The 22,997-nt window shown below is 36.9% G+C and overlaps 1 protein-coding gene across 1 annotated transcript in view; it reads right to left on the minus strand.

Moving 5' to 3' along the window:
• Positions 1-5,746: 5,746 nt before the first annotated feature.
• Positions 5,747-22,997, minus strand: part of LOC123553036 (protein mono-ADP-ribosyltransferase PARP4-like) — a 101,060-nt gene continuing 83,809 nt past the window's right edge. The window contains exons 35-36 of the mRNA XM_053542310.1: positions 13,522-14,323; positions 5,747-5,826 (exon numbers count right to left, since the gene is read on the minus strand). Of these exons, the coding sequence (XP_053398285.1) occupies positions 5,747-5,826; positions 13,522-14,323 (882 nt within the window). The remainder of the gene's footprint in view (positions 5,827-13,521; positions 14,324-22,997) is intronic.

A 22,997-nucleotide genomic window follows, 5' to 3' on the forward strand; every position in this document is an offset into this window, starting at 1 on the left:
TTTTCTGCAAATATGAAAACATTTTTGTATTATTTGCTACATTATTTTGTGACCTTCGGCCACACATCACAGAAAATTAGAGATATTGGTGGCATCTGATGTAGAACTTCAACAATCCTGTTTCGTATCCAGCAATATCTTTATAATGGTGGAAGGCGAAAATAATATAGATTAATCCTTCCAATTAATCTTGTTTATTCTGGCTAAATTCCAATTTAATTGTTTGTTTGTAATTTTGCATCGGTTGTCATAACGCTAAGTCGTTGCTATGGAATGTTTGTTTGTTTGTTTGTTTTGTGTTTAACGCCGTTTTTCAACAGTATTTCAGTCATGTAACGGCGGGCAGTTAACCTAACCAGTATTCCTGGATTCTGAACCAGTACAAACCTGTTCTCCGCAAGTAACTGCCAACTTCCCCACATGATTAATCAGAGGTGGAGGACTAATGATTTCAGACACAATGTCGTTTATCAAATAGTCACGGAGAACATACGCCCCGCCCGAGGATCGAACTCGCGACCCCGAGATCCGTAGACCAACGCTCTTACCTACTGAGCTAAGCGGGCGGGCTGCTATGGAATGTATCGCGAGATTTCGTAGCAGACGATAATTTATAAGTAAAGTCACGTGTTTGCCGTGCTTCCGATTTGCCATTCAGCACGAGGCCGTTTTAAGAACAACCCGCCCACCGCACCCCTTTTTTAGCATAATTTAAATACTATTTCGTTTGTTTTATGATACTATAGATTTTCAATCAATAATTATAATGGTAAAGTATTAAGGCAGTTACACGTTGTATGCAATACTTGCCTATTTTTACAACATTCTTGTTACTTTTTTGCTGCCGAGTTTTTCTCACTCTTTCAGAATGCTTTACTTTTTATGGCATCAGATGTTAAAGCACATGAGCCAAGAAACGCTATAACCAGAATCGACACAATATGCTACTTTTGAAGTTCAACATCATAGTGTCGCTCAGAAGCCAATGATTATATCATTCAGCCTTATTCGGAAGGATCACAGGATACGATGAAACCGGTGACACTGTGATGGAAATGTATTCTGTACTAGTTCAAAATATCTATATTGACCGTTAACATTCACCAGCGTTAACTTTTACTTGTGTTTAAATGTGCTTATTTAAAGAACTTGACACTTTAAGACATCTTTACCTAATTTATGATTTTGATTACTTATACCATTTGTAATCAGATGTACATGGTGACATTTAGAAATGATGTGAAGTGCCTGCGTTTAGGAGATACATATATTCCTGTTTGTTAACTTTTACTTAGGTTTAAAGGTGCTTATTTGAAACACTTGACTCTAAGACATTTTGCCTAGTTTATGATTATGATTACTTATACCATTTGCAAATCAGATGTACATGGTGACAGTTATAAATGATGTGAAGTGAGGGCGTCAAGGAGATACATATATTCCTGTTTGTCATTTTAAAATTGCTTAGCTTGTTATCTTAAGCCGGTACCAGAACTTATAACTTTAAACTCTAAATATTTTCTTTTACTTTCATCTCTTTTATTTATTTTCTCTCTTCTAATCTTTCTTCTGTCATACTGGCGGAAAATTCTTACGTCTGGGTGCGACTAGGGCATGCCATACTGAGTTGTTAACTGTCAATTACTAAATCTTTTTGCATACTCATGGGTCCCTGACCAGCCGCCGCCATTTACCGGGGTTGGTGACACTCGTGGGTTCAAAATTCAATTTTTTCTGGTTCATTTTTTCGAGCATTTAAGAATTGGCCAGAGAGCGAAAAGGGCTAGGCGTTCTTATAGCTGCTCAACCATTTACATAGGTTACATTTGTTGTTATTAGGTTTATGTTGCGCCAATGGTATCTGGTTCGTATATGGTACATGGTGTACCTGGTTATTGTATGGTACCAAAGGGGTACCTGGTTTGTATAAGGTACATGGAAGTACCTTGTTCGTATATGGTACAAAATGGGTACCGGGTTCGTATATGGTACATGGAAGTACCTGGTCCGTGTATGGTACAAAATGGGTACCGGGTTCGTATATGGTACATGGAAGTACCTGGTTCGTATATGGTACAAAATGGGTACCTGGTTTGTAAATGGTACATGGAAGTACCTGGTTTTTATATGGTACCAAAGGTGGTGCCTGGTTCTACCTGGCTTTGGCGCAACGAGGTTCAAATTATCTAAGGCATGCCCGGGTCGCACCCTTTGTGAGGATTTTCAACTTCAATCGCCATTTAACGTTTGAAGTTGTAAGCCACTATGACCGTCTTTCAATCCACACTTACCCTAAACGTAAAAATAAACTTGTGTTTATAATCGGAAGTGTTTTTATTTTCTTTTAAACAGGAAAGCTTAGGTTATATGATGGTACATCAACCTAGGAATTCTATCCTAGAATAAAAATCACTGCTGGCATAATTTTTGTATTGGAAAGTCTAAAAACAAACTGGTCATGATGGTGCTAAATTGCTAACACAAGTTACAATTTTTGCAGAGAATCATCAAAGAGACATTTCAAGGGTGGGCCTTCAAAATGTGATTAACATTGGTGAAGGACATGTTACAAAATAAAGCAGATTGTGCTATCTGGTTTTAAATTAGTATGTCCTTTCTAGCCTTTAATATCAGCTAGTGGAATCTGCAAGATCTGTCACAGGAGACAGCAGACTTGGCTATTTTGATGCTGAATTGTGAAACTGGGCACATATTTGAAGTTTGAATCAAATAAGTGAGATAGAATAGAAATGCATTACAACTTGAACCTCTGAAATTCTAGCAACAAGAGGGCCAAGATGGCCCTAGGTTGCTCACCTGAGAAACACAGTGTAAACATGTTTGACCTAGTGATTTCATGGAAATATATATTCTGACCAATTTTCTTTAAGATTGGACTAAAATTGTGGTCTCCTAAGTGTAAACAAGTATTTTCTTCAATTTGACCTAGTGATCTAGTTTTAAAGCCAAGATGACCTACATTCGAATTTGACCTAGATTTGATCAAGGCAATCATTCTGACTTAATTTCATCAACCTCAATTGAAAAATACAGTCTCTATCGCATACAAAACGTTTTTCTTTGATTTGTCCTAGTGGCCTAGTTTTTAAACCCAGATGATCCATATTCAAATCTGACCTTAATTTCATCAAAGCTATCATTCTGGCCAAATTTCATAAAGATTAATTGAAAAATACAGTCTCTTTTGCATACACAAGGTTTTACTTTGATTTGACCTCTGACCTAGTTTTTGACCACAGATAACCCATTTTCGAACTTGGCCTAGATTTCATCAAGTTAATTATTCTGACCAAAATTCATTATGATCAATTGAAAAATACAGCCTCTATCGCATACACAAAGTTTTTCTTTGATTTGACCTTGTGGCCTAGTTTTTGACCCAAGATGACCCATTTTCATATTCGGCCTAGATTTCATCAAGGTAATCATTATGACAAAATTTCATGAAGATCAGTTGAAAAATACAGCCTCTTTCGCATACACAAGGTTTTTCTTTGATTGGACCTAGTGGCCTAGTTTTTGACCCCAGATGACCCATTTTTCAAACCTGGCCTAGATTTCATCAAGATAATCATTCTGACCAAATTTCCTGAGGATCAGTTGAAAAATACAGCCTCTATCGCATACACAAGCTACATGTTGACAGACAGACAGACAGACGACAGACGCTGGACATTGAGCGATAACAAAACCTCAACTGAGCAAAAAGGGGGTATAACTAAAAGCATTTTGGTGCCAGTATCATGAACATTATGTCATTTGGAACCCCCATTTTAAATTTGAATAAAATCCATTTAGTAACAACAGAGATGTAAAGAAAAAGGCATCAAAGTTAAATTGAAATTCTAGGTAAAAAAGGGAGATAAGTCACTAAATAATTGTGCAAGAATAATGGACCTTGTAACATATGATGAACATGACAATGTGGAAGAACATTTTAAGTTTGAATCAAATTCATGAAGTAATAACACAGATCAGTGAACATTAAACTGGAAGTCTAACTAAAAGGGGGGAATAACTCATGAAATATTGGCGCCAGATTTATGGCCCATGTGTCATAAGATGTGGGTGATGATGTGCTACAACTATGACAAGTTTGAATCAAATCTGTCTTGTAATAAGTGAGATAGAGTGAAAGTGCACCAAAATTTTAGAAATTGTTACAAAAAGGGGACATGAAAAATTGCTAGAGTTATGAACCTTGTGTCATATGATGTGGGTGTTAATGTGGAACAAATATTTAAATTTGAATCAAATCCATTCAGTAAAAAAAACTTGTAGAACAAGAAATGCCCCATCCCCCACCCCCTTGATGCATTCAGTAATTGCGCAAGGAACAGAAATTATTTGGTCACTGTGCACAAAAGTGCTATTGTTCTTGGTCAAGTTCACCTTGACCTTTGACCTACTGACCTCAAGATCAATAGGGGTAATCTGGTTATGAAAAACCTCTCTATTAAGTTTTGTGATCCTAGACCCAAGCATTCTCAAGTTATCGTCCAGGCACATTTTAGCTGTTCCAGTCACTGTGACCTTGACGTTTGACCTACTGACCTCAAAATCAATAGGGGTCATATGCTTGTCATGATCAACTTCCCTATTAAGTTTTATGATCCTAGGCCCAAATGTTCTTGAGTTATCATCCAGAAACTGTTTAACTGTTCTATATCACTGTGACCTTGACCTTTGACTTCTGATCTCAAAATCAATAGGGGTCATCTAATAGTAAAATTATTTTAACACTGGGCATTCTATTTCATACAAGAAGATTTTTAAAATGTCCACTATATACAAATGTACATATAGGGAAAAGTGACCATGCCCACTGGCAGCCACGATTTTTGAAGAATCATGGTAGAATGTCACACAAGGGCAATTTGAACATCATACAAGAAGATCTTTAAAGTTTCCACTACATACAACTACCTTAAAGCAGGGCATTAGACAACTGTTGGGAACAGGTACTCATACTCTCAGAATGGGGAAATTTTCGTCTTTTTAAGACAAAAAGGGGAAGTTTTTAGCCATATATATGTTACTAATTTTCACACTTATTAATACTGTTTTCAATCATTTCTAACTAATATAACTATATTGCAGCAGTAACCTTCCTTAGAGGCACTATGATATAACTTCAAAAGAGAGTTCATATCTGGTTGTGTCAAACAATTTTTTATCAGGGGAATATTCTTCTGAGAAAGGGGAATAAACATATCATTTTATGGGGGGAATTGGACCCATATTCGGCCCCAAAAATGGCCAAACATTAGTGCCCTGAAAAAAGACCCCTATTGGTTGCCAAAGGTTTGACATAACAAAATAATTTGAATATTCATGGAAGAGTGTTACATAAGGACCATTTGTGTGAAATAATTTTGTAATCAGCCAAGCTGTTTAAAAGATTTACTTTGAAGATCTCATTGATTTCAGTTCTACTGGCCCCTGTGTGCAACCAAGTGGAATGGTTTGAACAATTGAGAAGAAGACCACCCTAGGAATGTTCAGGCTAAGTTTCATCAACTTCATCGCATGGAAAAATTTTCAGGGAAGTTGTTTGAAGTGTGGATGGTCTGAAAGACGCAGGACAACAGTGATCAAAATAGCTCATGATGAGGGGAAACTGTTCGGAGAATAAAGGTGGAAAATAGCTCATGATGAGGTGAAAGTACAGTTTGGAAAATAAAGGTGGAAAGAGGACCCTTGAAATGGTTTTACAACTAATATGTTAATCAGATACCTTTCTCAAACGTAACTTTGCCTCTTCTCCATCCATTCTCATGTCACTAAATCTGGAAACTCCAGCTTCTAAAAAACAAGAGAGCCAAGATAGCCCATGGGCGCTCACTTGAGTAACATACAATAACAGTGTAAACATGTCTAATCTAGTGAGACAAATTGAGACAAACATTCTAACCAATTTTCATTAAGACTGGACCAAAAACGTGGCCTCTTGAGTGTAAACAAGCATTTTCTTTGATTTAACCTAGTAACCTAGTTTTTGATCTCAAGTGACCCAGATTCGAAACTCCAAGACTTCATGATAACAAATATTCTGACCAAGTTTTATAAATATATAGAATCAAACATGTGGCCCCATAGGTAGACCTGAACTTTTATCTCGATGATATCTAGGTCAAGTTCAAAACTGGGTCACATGAGCTCAAAAACTAGGTCACTGTAAATAATAGAAAAAATGACCTCATACTCAGTTCAAAACTGGGTCATGTGGGGACAGGTGAGCGATTCAGGACCATGATGGTCCTCTTGTTTAAAGAATCCACAAGTGTTCATTAATACCCTCCAAGGTGTCCGTTACTACCCGACCTGTTCACTAACTGCCTCCAATATCATGACCAGTCTTACATATTATCTAACATATTGAAAATTGTTGTGTTTTTGGCATTGCTTTCCACTAAATACTGAAGGCCAGGTGTATAATCATTTATAACAGAGTTCAATTTCATTGAGAAGAAAACACAGCTTCACTGCACCAGAATAGCCTTATTTAAGTGTCCATTAATACCTGACCCAGCTACCCCTTTTCTTCTGTATTATGAAGTTGACTGAAAACTACCTACCTACTTTACGGACGGATGCACACACACACCGATAGACGGACGCCATGCGCACATGACCCACTTTCGAACTTGACCTAGATATCATCAAGGTAAACATTCTGACCAATTTTCATGAAGATCCATTGAAAAATATGGCCTCTAGAGAGGTCACAAGGTTTTTTTATTTTTAGACCTAATGACCTAGTTTTTGACCGCATGTGACCCACTTTCGAACCTGACCTATATATCATCAAGGTGAACATTCAGACCAACTTTCATGAAGGTCCGTTGAAAAATATGGCCTCTAGGAGGTCACAAGGTTTTTCTATTTTTAGACCTACTGACCTAGTTTTTGACTGCACGTGACCCAGTTTCCAACTTGACCTAGATATCATCAAGGTAAACATTCTGACCAATTTTCATGAAGATTCATTGAAAAATATGGCCTCTAGGGAGGTCACAAGGATTTTCTATTTTTAAACCTACTGGCCTAGTTTTGGACTGCACGTGACCCAGTTTCAAACTTGACCTAGATATCATCAAGTTGAACATTCTGACCAATTTTCATGAAGATCCATTGAAAAATATGGCCTCTAGGGAGGTCACAAGGTTTTTCTATTTTTAGACCTACTGACCTAGTTTTGGATCGTACGTGACCCAGTTTCGAATTTGACCTAGATATCATCAAAATGAACATTCTGACCAATTTTCATAAAGATCCCATGAAAAATGTGACCTCTAGAGTGGTCACAAGCAAAAGTTTACGGACGGACGGATGGACGCACGGACAGACGGACGACGGACGCCACGCGATCACAAAAGCTCACCTTGTCACAAAGTGACTGGTGAGCTAAAAACACTCAAATAACCTTTTAAACAACAAGAAGTAATTGTAAGACTAACAAATACAATTCAGTTCATTTCAATTTGATCATATACAATTGATAAGCAATGCGAGAAAAGGCACCATCCAACATCATGTTGAGAGCGTCATAAAAACTTTCGAGAAAACCAATTGATTGTGCTAATATTAACTTAATTTTGCAAAATCAAAAAGTAATGAAATAAATATATTTCTCCAAAAATGACGCTGTTTTCTTTGGTATCCTAATTAAACCCTTTCTCTTCTTGGACATAATAGTGAATATTAAACATATCTTCTAACTCAACAAAGTTACTCAAGACCTCACGTCCAGAAACAAATGAGCCGTGCCATGAGAAAACCAACATAGCGGGTTTGTGACCAGCATGGATCCAGACCAGCCTGCACATCCGCGCAGTCTGGTCAGGATCCATACTGTTCGCTTTTAAAGCCTACTGCAATTAGAGAAAATGTTAGCGAACAGCATGGATCCTGACCAGACTGCGCAGATGCGCAGGCTGGTCTGGATCCATGCTGGTCGCAAAGCCACTATGTTGGTTTTCTCATGGCATGGCTCAAATGGTAAAATAACAGATCCACATTTACTGTATGGTTACATATCATACTCAATAGGAGCATAAAAACTACAAAACTGAGTATCATTATGCTTCTGAGCAATGTTACCTTCTTTAAACAATGCATTTAACTGCCATAACCATGACTGTTATATGAAGAACCAACTACTTACAAGACCTTTATGGGAACATTTTGGGCAATGCAATATCATACAATGAGCATAAGTTTTCACATACACAGCAATTCGTTAAAAAGACTATTAAAATTTTGAAGTACAGGAGATCACACCTGATTCATTTTTCACCTTGTTGACAGTAAACTTATGACAATGACACCTGCCACAGAGACATGGAACCACTGTGGCTTCTAGAGTGGTCAAAAGCCTTTCCTTTGGATTTGACCGGGTGACCTAGTTTTTGATTCCACATGACCCAGATTCAAATTTGACCTAGAGGTCATCAAAAAAAGCATTCTGACCAAGATTCATAAAGATTGGGTCACAACTGTGGCCTCTAGAGTGTTCACAAGCTTTTGCTATGATCTTGCCTACTGGCCTAGTTTTTGACCCTACATGACCCAGTTTCAAACTTGATCAAGAAATCATCAAGTCAAACATTCTGACAATGTTTCATAAAGATTGAATCACAACTGTGGCCTCTGCAGTGGTCACAAGCTTTTCCTTTGATTTGACTGGGTGACCTAATTTTTGACCCCACATGACCCAGATTCAAACTTCACCTAGAGGTCATCAAGGCAAACATTCTGACTAAGTATCATAAAGATTGAGGCACAACTGTGGCCTCTAGATTGTTCAAAAGCTTTTCCTATCTGGCATACTGACCTAGTTTTTGACCCAGTTTCAATCTTGACCTAGAGACCATCAAGACAAACATTCTGACCAAGTTTCATAAAGATTGGGTCACAACTGTGGCCTCTAGAGTGTTCACAAGGCAAATGTTGACGCACATCGAATGACCCTCGAAGGACGATGACCGGTCACAATACCTCACCTTTAGCACTCTGTGCTCAGGTGAGCTAAAAAAGTAGTAAAAGATAAAGCAATGAGCAGTTTTAAACTAAAAATACTTCTGAGTTTTAAGTGAATACTTCTGAGTGAATTTCCACAGCCTTGCCTTGCAGAACATAACAAGAGCTGTCACAGGAGACAGTGTGCTCGACTATTTTGATACTGGACAGTGAAACTTGGCACATCTGAGGAAACTGAAGTTGTCACTGGAGTGTTTAATGGTGGATGAAGATATTGTACAACAGCTTGAGTCTATGTCAAAATATTAAGTAATGAGGGAGGTAAAGATTAAGTGTATCAAAACAAGAGGGCCATGATGGCCCTATATCGCTCACCTGTTATCATTGCACTTGAGGACAAGAAGGTCCTCAGAAAAATATCTAAGTCGAAAGGACAGGAACAACAAAGGGAAGAAATTTAACCAAAAAGAAAAAAAAATCTTACAAGGTACAGATATGTTAAAATACACCTAAAAATTGGAGGTACCATCCATGTTGTACCACAGAAAACTGGTCTCGTGTTTTCCGTACGGCCAATAATAAAAATGTTACTAAAAATAAGCTATTTATAGTAATGTAAAAGGGAAGTAATTATAACTAGAGCTATCACTAAAGGTGATGAATGTACCCCCCGCATGCACTGACACAGTACATTGCAATTTGACGCACACAAGATTGCATAATTATGTGGACTGTATGTATATAGAATGTATGTATACAGTATAGTAACAAAAAACAAAGTCCCATAACTATGCAGAATATTTATCTAAAAGAATGTAACATGCACCATGCACAACTAGGGTTGGTACTGATAACTTGTGTGAAGTTTCATTAAATTGTGTCAAGGGGATGAGGAGATATGGTGCGCACAAGATTGTGTCTATGTATATAGTATAGTAACAAAAAAAAACAAAGTCCCATAACTCTGCAAATTTTTTTTCTGAAAGAACCTAACATGCCCCATGCACAACTACTGTTGTTACTGATCACTTGTGTGAAGTTTCATTAAATTGTGTCAAGGGGATGAGGAAAGATGGTGTGCACAAGACTGTGTCTATGTATATAGCATAGTAACAAAAAAACAAAGTCCCATAACTCTGCAATTTTTTTTCTAAAAGAACCTAACATGCCCCATGCACAACTACTGTTGGTACTGATCACTTGTGTGAAGTTTCATTAAATTGTGTCAAGGGGATGAGGAGAGATGGTGCGCACAAGATTGTGTCTATGTATATAGTATAGTAACAAAAAAACAAAGTCCCATAACTCTGCAAATTTTTTTTCTAAAAGAACCTAACATGCCCCATGCACAACTAATGTTGGTACTTATCACTTGTGTGAAGTTTCATTAAATTGTGTCAAGGGGATGAGGAGAGATGGTGCGCACAAGATTGTGTCTATGTATATAGTATAGTAACAAAAAAACAAAGTCCCATAACTCTGCAAATTTTTTTCCTAAAAGAACCTAACATGCCCTATGCACAACTACTGTTGGTACTGATCACTTGTGTGAAGTTTCATTAAATTCTGTCAAGGGGATAAGGAGAGATGGTGCGCACAAGATTGCGTCTACGGACAGACGGACAGACGGACAGACAGACAGACAACCTGAAACCAGTATACCCCCCCTTACAACTTTGTTGTCGGGGGGTACAAAAATATAAATATTGTAAGTGGACCAAAGAAGGATCTGCCAAATAAATCTGTTGACATAAATGAAATTTCAGATCAGTATCTTCATTAGTTATGGAGATAAACAATTTTAATTTGAAATAAAGGGAGGTAATCTGACATAAAATCAGTCCATAGTTATCTACCCTGATTGTCTCAGTTCAACTAATAACAATAATGAAATTTCAAATTAGTCCTGTAAGTACTTACTGATATAAATCCATTTTGATTACAATCAGGGGAGGTAATCAGATATAAAATAAATCTGGAACCTATGATTGGATCTGATTTGTCATGGAATCCAAGATTTATTGTTGTGGAAGATATTTCGGAAGTTTGTATCAAATAAAACCATAAATGAAGTCTCTAAAGTATATGGCTACAAAAGCCAAAATAGCCAATTTTGGACCTTTAAGGGGCCATAACTCTGGAACCCATGATAGAATCTGGCAAGTTGAAGAAAGGAAGCAAGATTTTGTGGTGATACAAGTTGTGCGCAAGTTTGGTTAAAATCAAATCATAAATGAAGCTGCTATTGTGCAGACAAGGTCAAAATAGCTAATTTTGGTCTTTCAGGGGCCATAACTCTGGAACCCATTATGGGATCTAGCCGTTTCAAGAAAGGAACCGAGATCTTATGGTGACACAAGTTTTATGCAAGTTTGATTAAATTCAAATCATAAATGAAGCTGCTATTGTGCAGACAAGGTCAAAATAGCTAATTTTGGCCCTTTCAGGGGCCATCACTCTGGAACCCATAATGGAATCTCGCCAGTTCAAGAAAGGAACCGAGGTCTTATGGTGATACAAGTTGTGTGCAAGTTTGGTTAAAATAAAATCATAAATGAAGCTGTTATTGTGCAGACAAGGTCAAAATAGCTAATTCTGGCCCTTTCAGGGGCCATAACTCTGGAACCCATAAAGGAATCTGGCCAGTTCAAGAAAGGAACCAAGATCTTATGATGATGCAAGTTGTGTGCCAGTTTGGTAAAAATCAAATCATAAATAAAGCTGCTATTGTGCAGACAAGGTCAAAATAGCTAATTATGGCCCCTGAAACTCTGGAACCTATAATGGGATCTGGCCAGTTCAAGAAAGGAACCATGATCTTATGGTGATACAAGTTGTGTGCAAGTTTGGTTAAAATAAAATCATAAATGAAACCACTATCGTGCAGACAAGAAATTGTTGACGGACACACGGACGCACGGACTGACGACGGACGAAGGGTGTTCACAAAAGCTCACCTTGTCACTATGTGACAGGTGAGCTAATAAGTACAATTCTAAGCATAAAGGGAGCAAAATTCATAAGATATTGGTGCAAGAGATATGCACCTTGTGTCATATGGTGTGGGTGATGATGTGAAACAACTACTTCAAGTCTGAATCAAATGTATTTCGTAATCACTGAGATATACTTTAGTGAAAATGCATCAAAATTAACCTTAAATTCTAAATAAAAGGGTGCATAATTCATGAACAATTGGTGCAAGAGTTATGCACCTTGTGTCATATGATGTGGGTGATGATGCTGAACGACTATTTTAAGTAGGAATCAAATCCATTCAGTAAAACCAGAGATAGAGTTAAAGTGAATCGAAACTTTAACCTGAAATTCTAAGTAAAAAGGGGGATAATTCATGAAAAAATTGTGCCAGTTTTATGCACCTTATGTCATATGATGTGAATGATGATGCTGAACGACTATTTTAAGTAGGAATCAAATCTATTCAGTAATAACAGAGATAGAATAAAAGTGCACCAAAACTTTAACCTGAAATTCTAAGTCATATGATGTGGGTGATATTTTAAGTTTGAATAGAATCCATTCAGTAATAATAGAGATAGAATGAAAGTGCATCAAAACTTTAACCTTAAAATCTAAAAGAAATGGGTGGATAAATCATGAAATATTGGTGCCAGAGTCATGGCTATTATGTCAGATGATGTGGGTGATTATGAGGAAAGACTATTTTAAGTTTGAAACAAATCCATCAAGTAATTACAGAGATAAGAAGAAAAAAGAGAAAGTGTAAAAAAACTTTAACCAAGTTGGGGACGCAGAAAGATGCCGACGCCAACGCCGCGTCGAGTAGGATAGCTCTCCTTATACCTCGTACAGTAGAGCTAAAAACACTCAGGTATGAAAAGATTACACGTGCATGTCTGACTATATAATTTTTTCCCCTTAAAAGCATACTGTTTCTTGTCATCTTATTATTAGGGCAGTATGGTTTACCATACCCGACACATAAGAAATGCTAAAAATCGAAAACAGCTACAACTTCCTCATGAATATGTTTCAAAACGTACAAATACGTGTGTCTAATTTTTTGTGGTAATCCCTGATTTTTAGATAACATTTGCAATGACAAATCTTACACTACCACTCATGATTCCTTAGCTGAAGTGCTTATTTCAATTCGAAAACATTTTAGGTAAATATACACTCAACTAGAACATAAAGTAGGAATTAAACAAGCATTTGAATGAGATCTTGCATGTTCACTAATTACCAACAGTTCACGAATACTCCAACCCATTATACCTTTATAGGGGCTAGCCTCGAATGAATATCTGCATATCAAATATCATGTTTATTCAACTTTGTATCTTAAGATTAAGAAGATTAGTAGTTATTTTTCTGTAGTATTGCATCCATTTTAACTAACTTTTTAAAAACACTTTTTAGAGTTTTTCTGTTAACATATTTTATAGACTTTGCAATGTGTTTGAATGAATAAATGTTGCCTGAATTTTCCAGAATCACGATAAGTATCTTTCCTTTTTATCAAAAACTGCTTACCTTGTAAAGCCACTTGTGGTTCTTTAATTGCTCTTCCATCTGCTGCTGGCATTTTAGCTGAGTCTTTCACTGTCATTCCTTCTTTCTCTTCTGCTGTAAGTTCATCTAATTCAGCTTCAAGTTCAGCATGGTCATCCATCTTTGCCATGTCCATACTTATTGCCTCTGAAATGTCTGTGTCTGCATACACATCTTCATATAAACATACATCTTCACAGCCTTGTGCATAAAAGGCTGTGTCTGCACACACATCTTCTTCTAATAAATCTTCAGGTTCATAGGTTTCTGCATAAAACTCAGTCATACCGTAAGGTTCATCTGCCCTTGCTCCATCTGCACGCATAGCAGAACTACTACTTTTCAAATAGCTGGAAATATCTGGAGCACCGAATTCAGCTGCCTTCCTGAATTTAGCTTTTGGCACTGCGCTAAATTTAACCATAGTAGGAGGACTTCCCTTGTCTCTATCTTCATCTCGTACAGCAGTTTTAGCTTTTGTCACTGGCCCAACAACTCCATTTCTTGTTGTTTCAGTAGACTGACCAGTGCTAGAATATCGGTTATACATGTATCTGACACCAGCATCATATTCAAACAGGCTAAATCCCATTTCTTCCTCTGATTCTTCACTCTCACTATCTGCTGCTTTCATAACCTTATCAGCTGAAGAAACTTTCTCCAAAGTTTTCATTTTCACATGATCTTCTGACACTTTTCTAGGACTTGAATCATCTGATTTAAGATATTCTACTGCTGATGATGATTGTAAATAAAATGGAGATAGTGATTCACATTCGGATTCCTGAAATGAAATAAAGAACAGAGGTTTACAGTCTGAATGCTCCACTCTTATGTAATTATACAAAGAACAAGCATCACCCCAGCATTAGAAGTCCCCTGCTGAAGAGAGCATGTCACATTTGCTGCCACTGGAACAAATTAATTAATTAATTATATATAGATTTTTTTCATATTTAAATTAAAGTTCAGGACATGCATATTCTGAAAATAACCCATACACTATTCGCCAAGTTTCATGAAAACATCTCTTGTACTTTTAAAGTAAATGTAAAATCTTTTTTTGATTGAGGGATGGACAGATAGACAAGGATGGACAGTTAACAGACAGGAATGGACAGATAAACAGGGATGGACAGATAGACAAACTGATGCAGAAACAGACAAAATATGATGAGCATTGTTGTATTTTATACTATAGTAATGCTACAGCAAGATTGTCTGTTGCAGTTACTTCCCTTGACTTACAATATATATTAGCTGTGTTGTAATAAATTTGATTCAGTGTTAGTTAGTTAGTCTTACAGTAAAAATCTAGAAATACTACACTCTTATGTCTTTATTCATTCTTTCAGATAGAATTATATTGCCAATAATAACACATAATAAAACAAGCATAATTATTATCCATACTGCCTTCTATTTATGTCCAATGTATCAAGAAAGTATCTACTGTTTAAATTTATAAAGTTATTGCAGAATTCATCATTTGTGACAGATGTCTGCACTGACCTCTAGATTTTGGCTAAAATTTTTTTTTTAAAACTGAAGTCTGATCATATCATGAACATTAGAACCTGAGCTTTAGTTTCTAAACTATCTTAAAAATGCCAAATCAAAAAAGCATGCCCATGTCTAGAATCGAACCTGGGCTGTCCTGGAAATAAAAAAAAATTCCTGTGTTCTTGACCAAAACACCATAGAATAATACACACATAATGAGAGTTAAATATCAACTTTAAAATTGAAACTGAAACTGAATAATTTGATAAAATGCCCATGATGATGATAACTTTATTCAAACAAACAGTCATCACCGCACCCTGCCCCCGAGGCCATTTTACCCCTACTGCCAAATACCAGTGCTTAAAGCCTTACATGTTATTCTCAGACGGGCTGCATAATATTATAGAGGTTAAAACCCCCTGGTCAATGGTGCCATCACTTATTATTTTAACAAGAGGACCATGATGGTCCTGAATCGCTCACCTCTTCCCACATGACCCAGTTTTGAGTATGACTTCGTTTTTTTTCTATTATTTGACATAGTGACCTAGTTTTTAAGTTCATGTGACCCAGTTTTGAACTTGATTTAGATATTATCAAGATAAAAATTCTGATCAATTTTCATGAAGATCCATTGAAAAATAAGGTCTCTAGAGAGGTCACAACGTTTTTCTATTATTTGACCTATTGACCTAGTTTTCGAAGGTACGTGACCCTGTTTTGAACTTTATCTAGATATCATCAAGGTGAACATTCTCACTAAATTTCATGAAGATCTCATGAAAAATATGGCCTCTAGAGAGGTCACAAGGATTTTCTATTTTTATACCTACTGGCCTAGTTTTTGATGGCACGTGACCCAGTTTCAAACTTGACCTAGATAACATCAAGGTGAACATTCAGATCAATTTTCATGAAGATCCATTGAAAAATATGGCCTCTAGAGAGGTCACAAGATTTTAATAATTTTAGACCTACTAACCTAGTTTTAGACCGCAGTTGACCCAGTTTCAAACTTGACCTAGATGTCATCAAGATGAACATTCAGACAAACTTTCATACAGATCCCATGAAAAGTATGGCCTCTAGAGAGGTCACAAGGTTTTTTTATTATTTGACCTACTGACCTAGTTTTTTAAGGCATGTGACCCAGTTTCAAACTTGACCTCGATATCATCAAGGTGAACAATCTGACCAATTTTAATGAAGATCCATTCAAGGGTATGGCCTCTAGAGAGGTCACAAGGTTTTTCTATTTCAAGACCTACTGACCTAGTTTTTGATCACAGTTGACCCAGTTTCGAACTTGACCTAGATATCATCAAGGTGAACATTCTGACCAATTTTCATGAAGATCTTGTGAAATATATGGCCTCTAGAGAGGTCACAACGTTTTTTCATTATTTGACTTACTGACCTACTTTTTGAAGGCACGTGACCCACTTTCGAACTTGACCTAGATATCATCAAGATGAACATTCTGACCAATTTTTATGGAGATCCATTCACAAGTATGGCCTCTAGAGAGGTCACAAGGTTTTTCTATTTTTAGACCTACTGACCTAGTTTTTGACCGTACATGACCCAGTTTCGAACCTGACCTAGATATCATCAAGGTGAACATTCAGATCAATTTTCATGAAGATCCATTGAAAAATATGGCCTCTAGAGAGGTCACAAGATTTTAATAATTTTAGACCTACTAACCTAGTTTTAGACCGCAGTTGACCCAGTTTCAAACTTGACCTAGATGTCATCAAGATGAACATTCAGACAAACTTTCATACAGATCCCATGAAAAGTATGGCCTCTAGAGAGGTCACAAGGTTTTTTTATTATTTGACCTACTGACCTAGTTTTCGAAGGTACGTGACCCTGTTTTGAACTTTATCTAGATATCATCAAGGTGAACATTCTCACTAAATTTCATGAAGATCTCATGAAAAATATGGCCTCTAGAGAGGTCACAAGGATTTTCTATTTTTATACCTACTGGCCTAGTTTTTGATGGCACGTGACCCAGTTTCAAACTTGACCTAGATAACATCAAGGTGAACATTCAGATCAATTTTCATGAAGATCCATTGAAAAATATGGCCTCTAGAGAGGTCACAAGATTTTAATAATTTTAGACCTACTGACCTAGTTTTTGACCGCAGTTGACCCAGTTTCAAACTTGACCTAGATATCATCAAGATGAACATTCAGACAAACTTTCATACAGATCCCATGAAAAGTATGGCCTCTAGAGAGGTCACAAGGTTTTTTTATTATTTGACCTACTGACCTAGTTTTTTAAGGCATGTGACCCAGTTTCAAACTTGACCTCGATATCATCAAGGTGAACAATCTGACCAATTTTAATGAAGATCCATTCAAGGGTATGGCCTCTAGAGAGGTCACAAGGTTTTTCTATTTCAAGACCTACTGACCTAGTTTTTGATCACAGTTGACCCAGTTTCGAACTTGACCTAGATATCATCAAGGTGAACATTCTGACCAATTTTCATGAAGATCTTGTGAAATATATGGCCTCTAGAGAGGTCACAACGTTTTTTCATTATTTGACTTACTGACCTACTTTTTGAAGGCACGTGACCCACTTTCGAACTTGACCTAGATATCATCAAGATGAACATTCTGACCAATTTTTATGGAGATCCATTCACAAGTATGGCCTCTAGAGAGGTCACAAGGTTTTTCTATTTTTAGACCTACTGACCTAGTTTTTGACCGTACATGACCCAGTTTCGAACCTGACCTAGATATCATCAAGGTGAACATTCAGATCAATTTTCATGAAGATCCATTGAAACATATGGCCTATAGAGAGGTCACAAGGTTTTTCTATAATTTGATATACTGACCTAGTTTTTGAAGGCACATGACCAAGTTTCGAACTTGACCTAGATATCATCAAGATGAACATTCAGACCAACTTTCATACAGATCCCATGAAAAATATGGCCTCTAGAGAGGTCACAAGGTTTTTCTATTATTTGACCTACTGACCTAGTTTTTGAAGGCACGTGACCCACTTTCAAACTTGATCTAGATATCATCAAGGTGAACATTCTGACCAATTTTCATGAAGATCTCATGAAATATATGGCCTCTAGAGAGGTCACAACGTTTTTCTATTTTTAGACCTACTGACCTAGTTTTTGATGGCACGTGACCCAGTTTCAAACTTGACCTAGATATCATCAAGGTGAACATTCTGACCAATTTTCATGAAGATCTTGTGAAATATATGGCCTCTAGAGAGGTCACCAGGTTTTTCTATTTTTAGACCTACTGACCTAGTTTTTGATGGCACGTGACCCAATTTCAAACTTGACCTAGATATCATCAAGATGAACATTCTGACCAATTTTCATAAAGATCCCACAAAAAATGTGACCTCTAGAGTGGTCACAAGCAAAAGTTTACGCACGGACGCGTGGACGGACAACGGACGCTGCGTGATCACAAAAGCTCACCTTGTTACTATGTGACAGGTGAGCTAAAAACAGAAATATCACACACTACCCTATCCATAGAGCCTGTACCAGCAAGTACATGTAATTTAACAAACCTTGAAAATATGTGTTGAAATGTAAAATTTTACAAAAACTATCACCTGCTGTTATCAAATATAAAACAATTATCAAAACAATGAAGTCTCTGAAATACAGTCTAGGATTTTTTTTTTTTTTTTTTTTTTTTTAAATATATTAAGTGATTTACTTCTGCGTAGTAAACCCGCCCGCTTAGCTCAGTAGGGAGAGCGTTGGTCTACGGATCGCGGGGTCGCGAGTTCAATCCTCGGGCGGGGCGTATGTTCTCCGTGACGATTTGATAAAAGACATGGTGTCTGAAATCATTCGTCCTCCACCTCTGATAATTCATGTGGGGAAGTTGGCAGTTACTTGCGGAGAACAGGTTTGTACTGGTACAGAATCCAGGAACACTGGTGAGGTTAACTGCCCGCCGTTACATGACTGAAATACTGTTGAAAAACGGCGTTAAACCCAAAACAAAACAAAAACTTCTGCGTAGTTCTAACTGCAGTTCATTCCACGGTTTTGGACCAATAGCACAGAAACTTCTATCACTGAATGTCTTGCACTTGTTGCATGGAACAACATAATGCCATTCAGAATTTTCTGACAATCTGAAACCTTGTCTTCTAGGAAGTTTGATGAAGATCTATTAAGCCATTCAAGGAAGAAGTTGTTAAGGGTTTTCCTACTTTAAGCTCTCCAGTAGCCCTTTACAGTGAAGTAATAGACCAAAGTTTCAGCTCATCTTGCCACTGTGGAACTTTCAATGTATGCGGATTAATTAAGTTATCTCATTCAAAACTAAAGATATTAAGCCGAAACCATTTTTCTATTTTAAGCAATACTGACCTTGACCTTGACCTGAGTGACCCCAAAATACATTCTGATCCTATTTGCTTGATATAAGTTACCCACACAATGGGTTTGCTGACAGTTAAGGTCTACCCTAATAGAAGATATTGAGTGGAAGCCATTTTACTATTTTTACTATCAGTGACCCAAAACAGGATCAAAAGTTACTTCTTCATAAAAGCTTGCTATACAACAAGTTTGGTGACTATAATTTAATCATGACTTGAGTTATAAACATGAAACCACCTTTTTGATGATTACAATGAAAATAACAACCTTTTTTGGTAATTGTAACCCTGACCTTGATTTTTTATCCCACTAAAAATAAACAAGAGTACCGCAATGCGAAGCAATATATGCCAGAAGGTATGACCTTTGACCACTAAGTGAGACCAAAGGGTTATATCAGAGAATTTAAAGAACTTGACTGTTGAAGCCCAAAGGACAGGAACAACAAAGGGACGAAATTCCCAAAAAAAATTCAAAGTCCATAAAAAAAACATCTAAGACCATGAAAAAAATCTATAAAAAAAATTGTAAGTGAACAAACAAGAGGGTCATTGACCCTAAAGCGCTCACCTGTGTAATAAGGCTTCAAGTATGTTTATGTAACATTCTGGTACAAGTACAAAGTTAGATTTCTTCTGCTAGCATAATAAAAGTATATACATGTTACAAACATTTTTGAACTTAGGGCAATAATTTTAACAATTATGGTAGACAGTACAACTCTGATATCACATGCCAAATATCAAGACTCTAACTATTATTGATTCAGAGAAGAAGATTTTTAAAATTTCTTATATATAAGCCTACAGTTAGTACATGTCACGCACAGGGGCATGGACATTTTTTACCTTAGGGCAATAATTTGGACAATTATGGTAGAGAGTCACACCCTTATATCACATGCAAATATCAAAGCTCTAGAGAGAAAGATTTTAAAAGTCTAATAGCTGAAAACCTATTTCTAACCAAAAAGACCCATATGTTCAATGAACTAGAACCATTTGAACAACTTTAAAAGAGGGCTACCCAGAGATCATTTGTGTAAAGTTTCATCGAAATCCATTCAGTGGTTTTGGAGGAGATGTGTTGATGAAAAATGACCACGCCCTCTGGCGGTCATGTTTTTTAACGAATCAAAAAATTTTGAACATTATTTGTAGAAGGTCACACAAGGACCATTAAATTTTGTGTAAAATTATTTCAAAATTGGGCTAACAGTTTTCTACAAGAAGTTTCTCCTATATACAAATAGGCAAAAGTGACCACGCCCCCTGGCAGCCATGTTTTTTGACAAATCAGAATAATTTGAACAATCTTGGGAAAGGGTCACACAAGGACCATTTGTGTAAAAAAATTTTAAAATGGGGCCAACAGTTTCACACAAGAAGATTTTTAATGTTTCCACTATATACATATACAGGGAAAAGTAACCACGCCCTCTGACACCTATGTTATTTGACAAATCAAAATAATTTGAACAATCTTGGCACACAAGGATCATTTGTGTAAAATTAGTTTAAAATCGGGCCAGCAGTTTCACACAAGAAGATTTTTAAAATTTCTACTATATACATATAGGGAAAAGTGACTACTAGACAATGCATCATACCAAATATCAAAAGCCTAGGTCGTATGGTTTCAGACAAGAAGATTTTTTAAGCTTTTTTCTATATAAGTCTATATAAAACTTGGGACCCCCAGGGCAGGGCCTCTTTTCACCCAAAGGGTACAATTTGAACAAATTTGGATGAGGACCATAAGACAATCCTACAAACCAAATATCAAAGGTCTAAGTGTTGTGGTTTCAGACAAGAAGATTTTTAAACTTTTTTTCCTATATAAGTCTATGTAAAACTTGGGACCCCCGGGACAGGGCCACATTTGACCCTAGAGGGATAATTTTAGAACAATCTTGGTAGAGGACCACTAGATGATGCTACACACCAAATATCAAAGCCCTAGGCCATGTGGTTTTGTACAAGAAGATTTTCAAAGTTTTCCCTATATAAGTCTATATAAAGCATGTGACCCCCGGGGCAGGGCCATATTTGACCCTAGGGGGATAATTTGAATAATCTTGGTAGAGGACCACTAGATGATGCTACCCACCAAATATAAAAGCCCTAGGCCATGTGGTTTTGTACAAGAAGATTTTCAAAGTTTTCCCTATATAAGTCTATATAAAGCATGTGACCCCCAGGGCAAGGCCATATTTGACCCTAGGGGGATAATTTGAATAATCTTGGTAGAGGACCACTAGATGATGCTACATACCAAATATCAAAGCCCTAGGCCATGTGGTTTTGTACAACAAGATTTTCAAAGTTATCCCTATATAAGTCTATATAAACCATGTGACCCCCTGGGTGGGGCCATATTTGACCCTAGGGGGATAATTTGAACAATTTTGGTAGAGGACTACTAGAAGATGCTATACATCAGATATCAAAGCCCTAGGCCTTGTGGTTTTGGACAAGAAGATTTTTAAAGTTTTTCCTTTCGGTTGCCATGGCAACCAGAGTTCTGCTTGGAATTCAATTCTTTTAATAAATTTTGTAGAGCTTCACCCAAGGAACATTCCTGTGAAGTTTGGATGAAATTGGCCTAGCGGTTTATGAGGAGATGTCGTTTAAAGTAAAAGTTTACGGACAGACAACGGACGACGGACGAAGTGCGATCACAAAAGCTCACCTTGTCACTCCATGACAGGTGAGCTAAAAACCTGGTTAAAATTGAGAGAGACCTTTACACTGATGCTACATACCAAGTTCGATGAATATCCACTAAGGTGTCCATGAGAAAAAGACGTTTAAAGGTGTTTCTATCTTAAGCTCCGGTAGCCCCTTATAGTGACATAACAGACCAAGTTTGATGAAGATCCATCAAGTGGTTCATTAGTTGTTTTGAGGTACTTCCTTTTTCAATGGAGCCAAGTGCCCTCACTAGAAGAAAATCTATAGATCAAGTTTGTGGAGTTATAACATGCATTTTCAGAGAAAAAGATGTTTCAAAATGATATCCATTTCTGCTTGAGGATCGCTCACCTGAGTAATATGAGCTACATGTTTCAAATGTCAAACTGATGCTAAATATAAGAAAGTAGGTCAGTCTGGTCACTGAATTTCAGTTTTAAGATCGGTGTGCAAAACTGTATATGTCATTCAAATTTCAAGGCTGTATCTCAAAAACAAGAAAGTAGGTCAGTAGGTTAAGGTCACAGTCAAGTGACCCCTAATTACTTGGGGTCATCAGGTAATTATAATTAAACAGTCTAGGAAATATGATCTCATAACTTTTGAAGTATTTTTTTCCTATATAACTCATATAAAAACTAAGTGACCCTCTGGGGCCTCTTTTCACCCCAGGGGCATAATTTGAACAATCTTGTTAGAGAGCCACTAGGCAATGCTACATACCAAAATATCAAAAGCCTAGGCCTTGAACTTTCAGACAAGAAGATTATTAAAAGTTTTTTCCTATATAAGTCTATGTGTGGGGCCTCTTTTCACCCCAGGGGCATAATTTGAATAATTTTGGCAGAGGACC

The sequence above is a fragment of the Mercenaria mercenaria genome, chromosome 4 (assembly GCF_021730395.1).
Source record: "Mercenaria mercenaria strain notata chromosome 4, MADL_Memer_1, whole genome shotgun sequence".
NCBI lineage: Eukaryota > Metazoa > Mollusca > Bivalvia > Venerida > Veneridae > Mercenaria > Mercenaria mercenaria.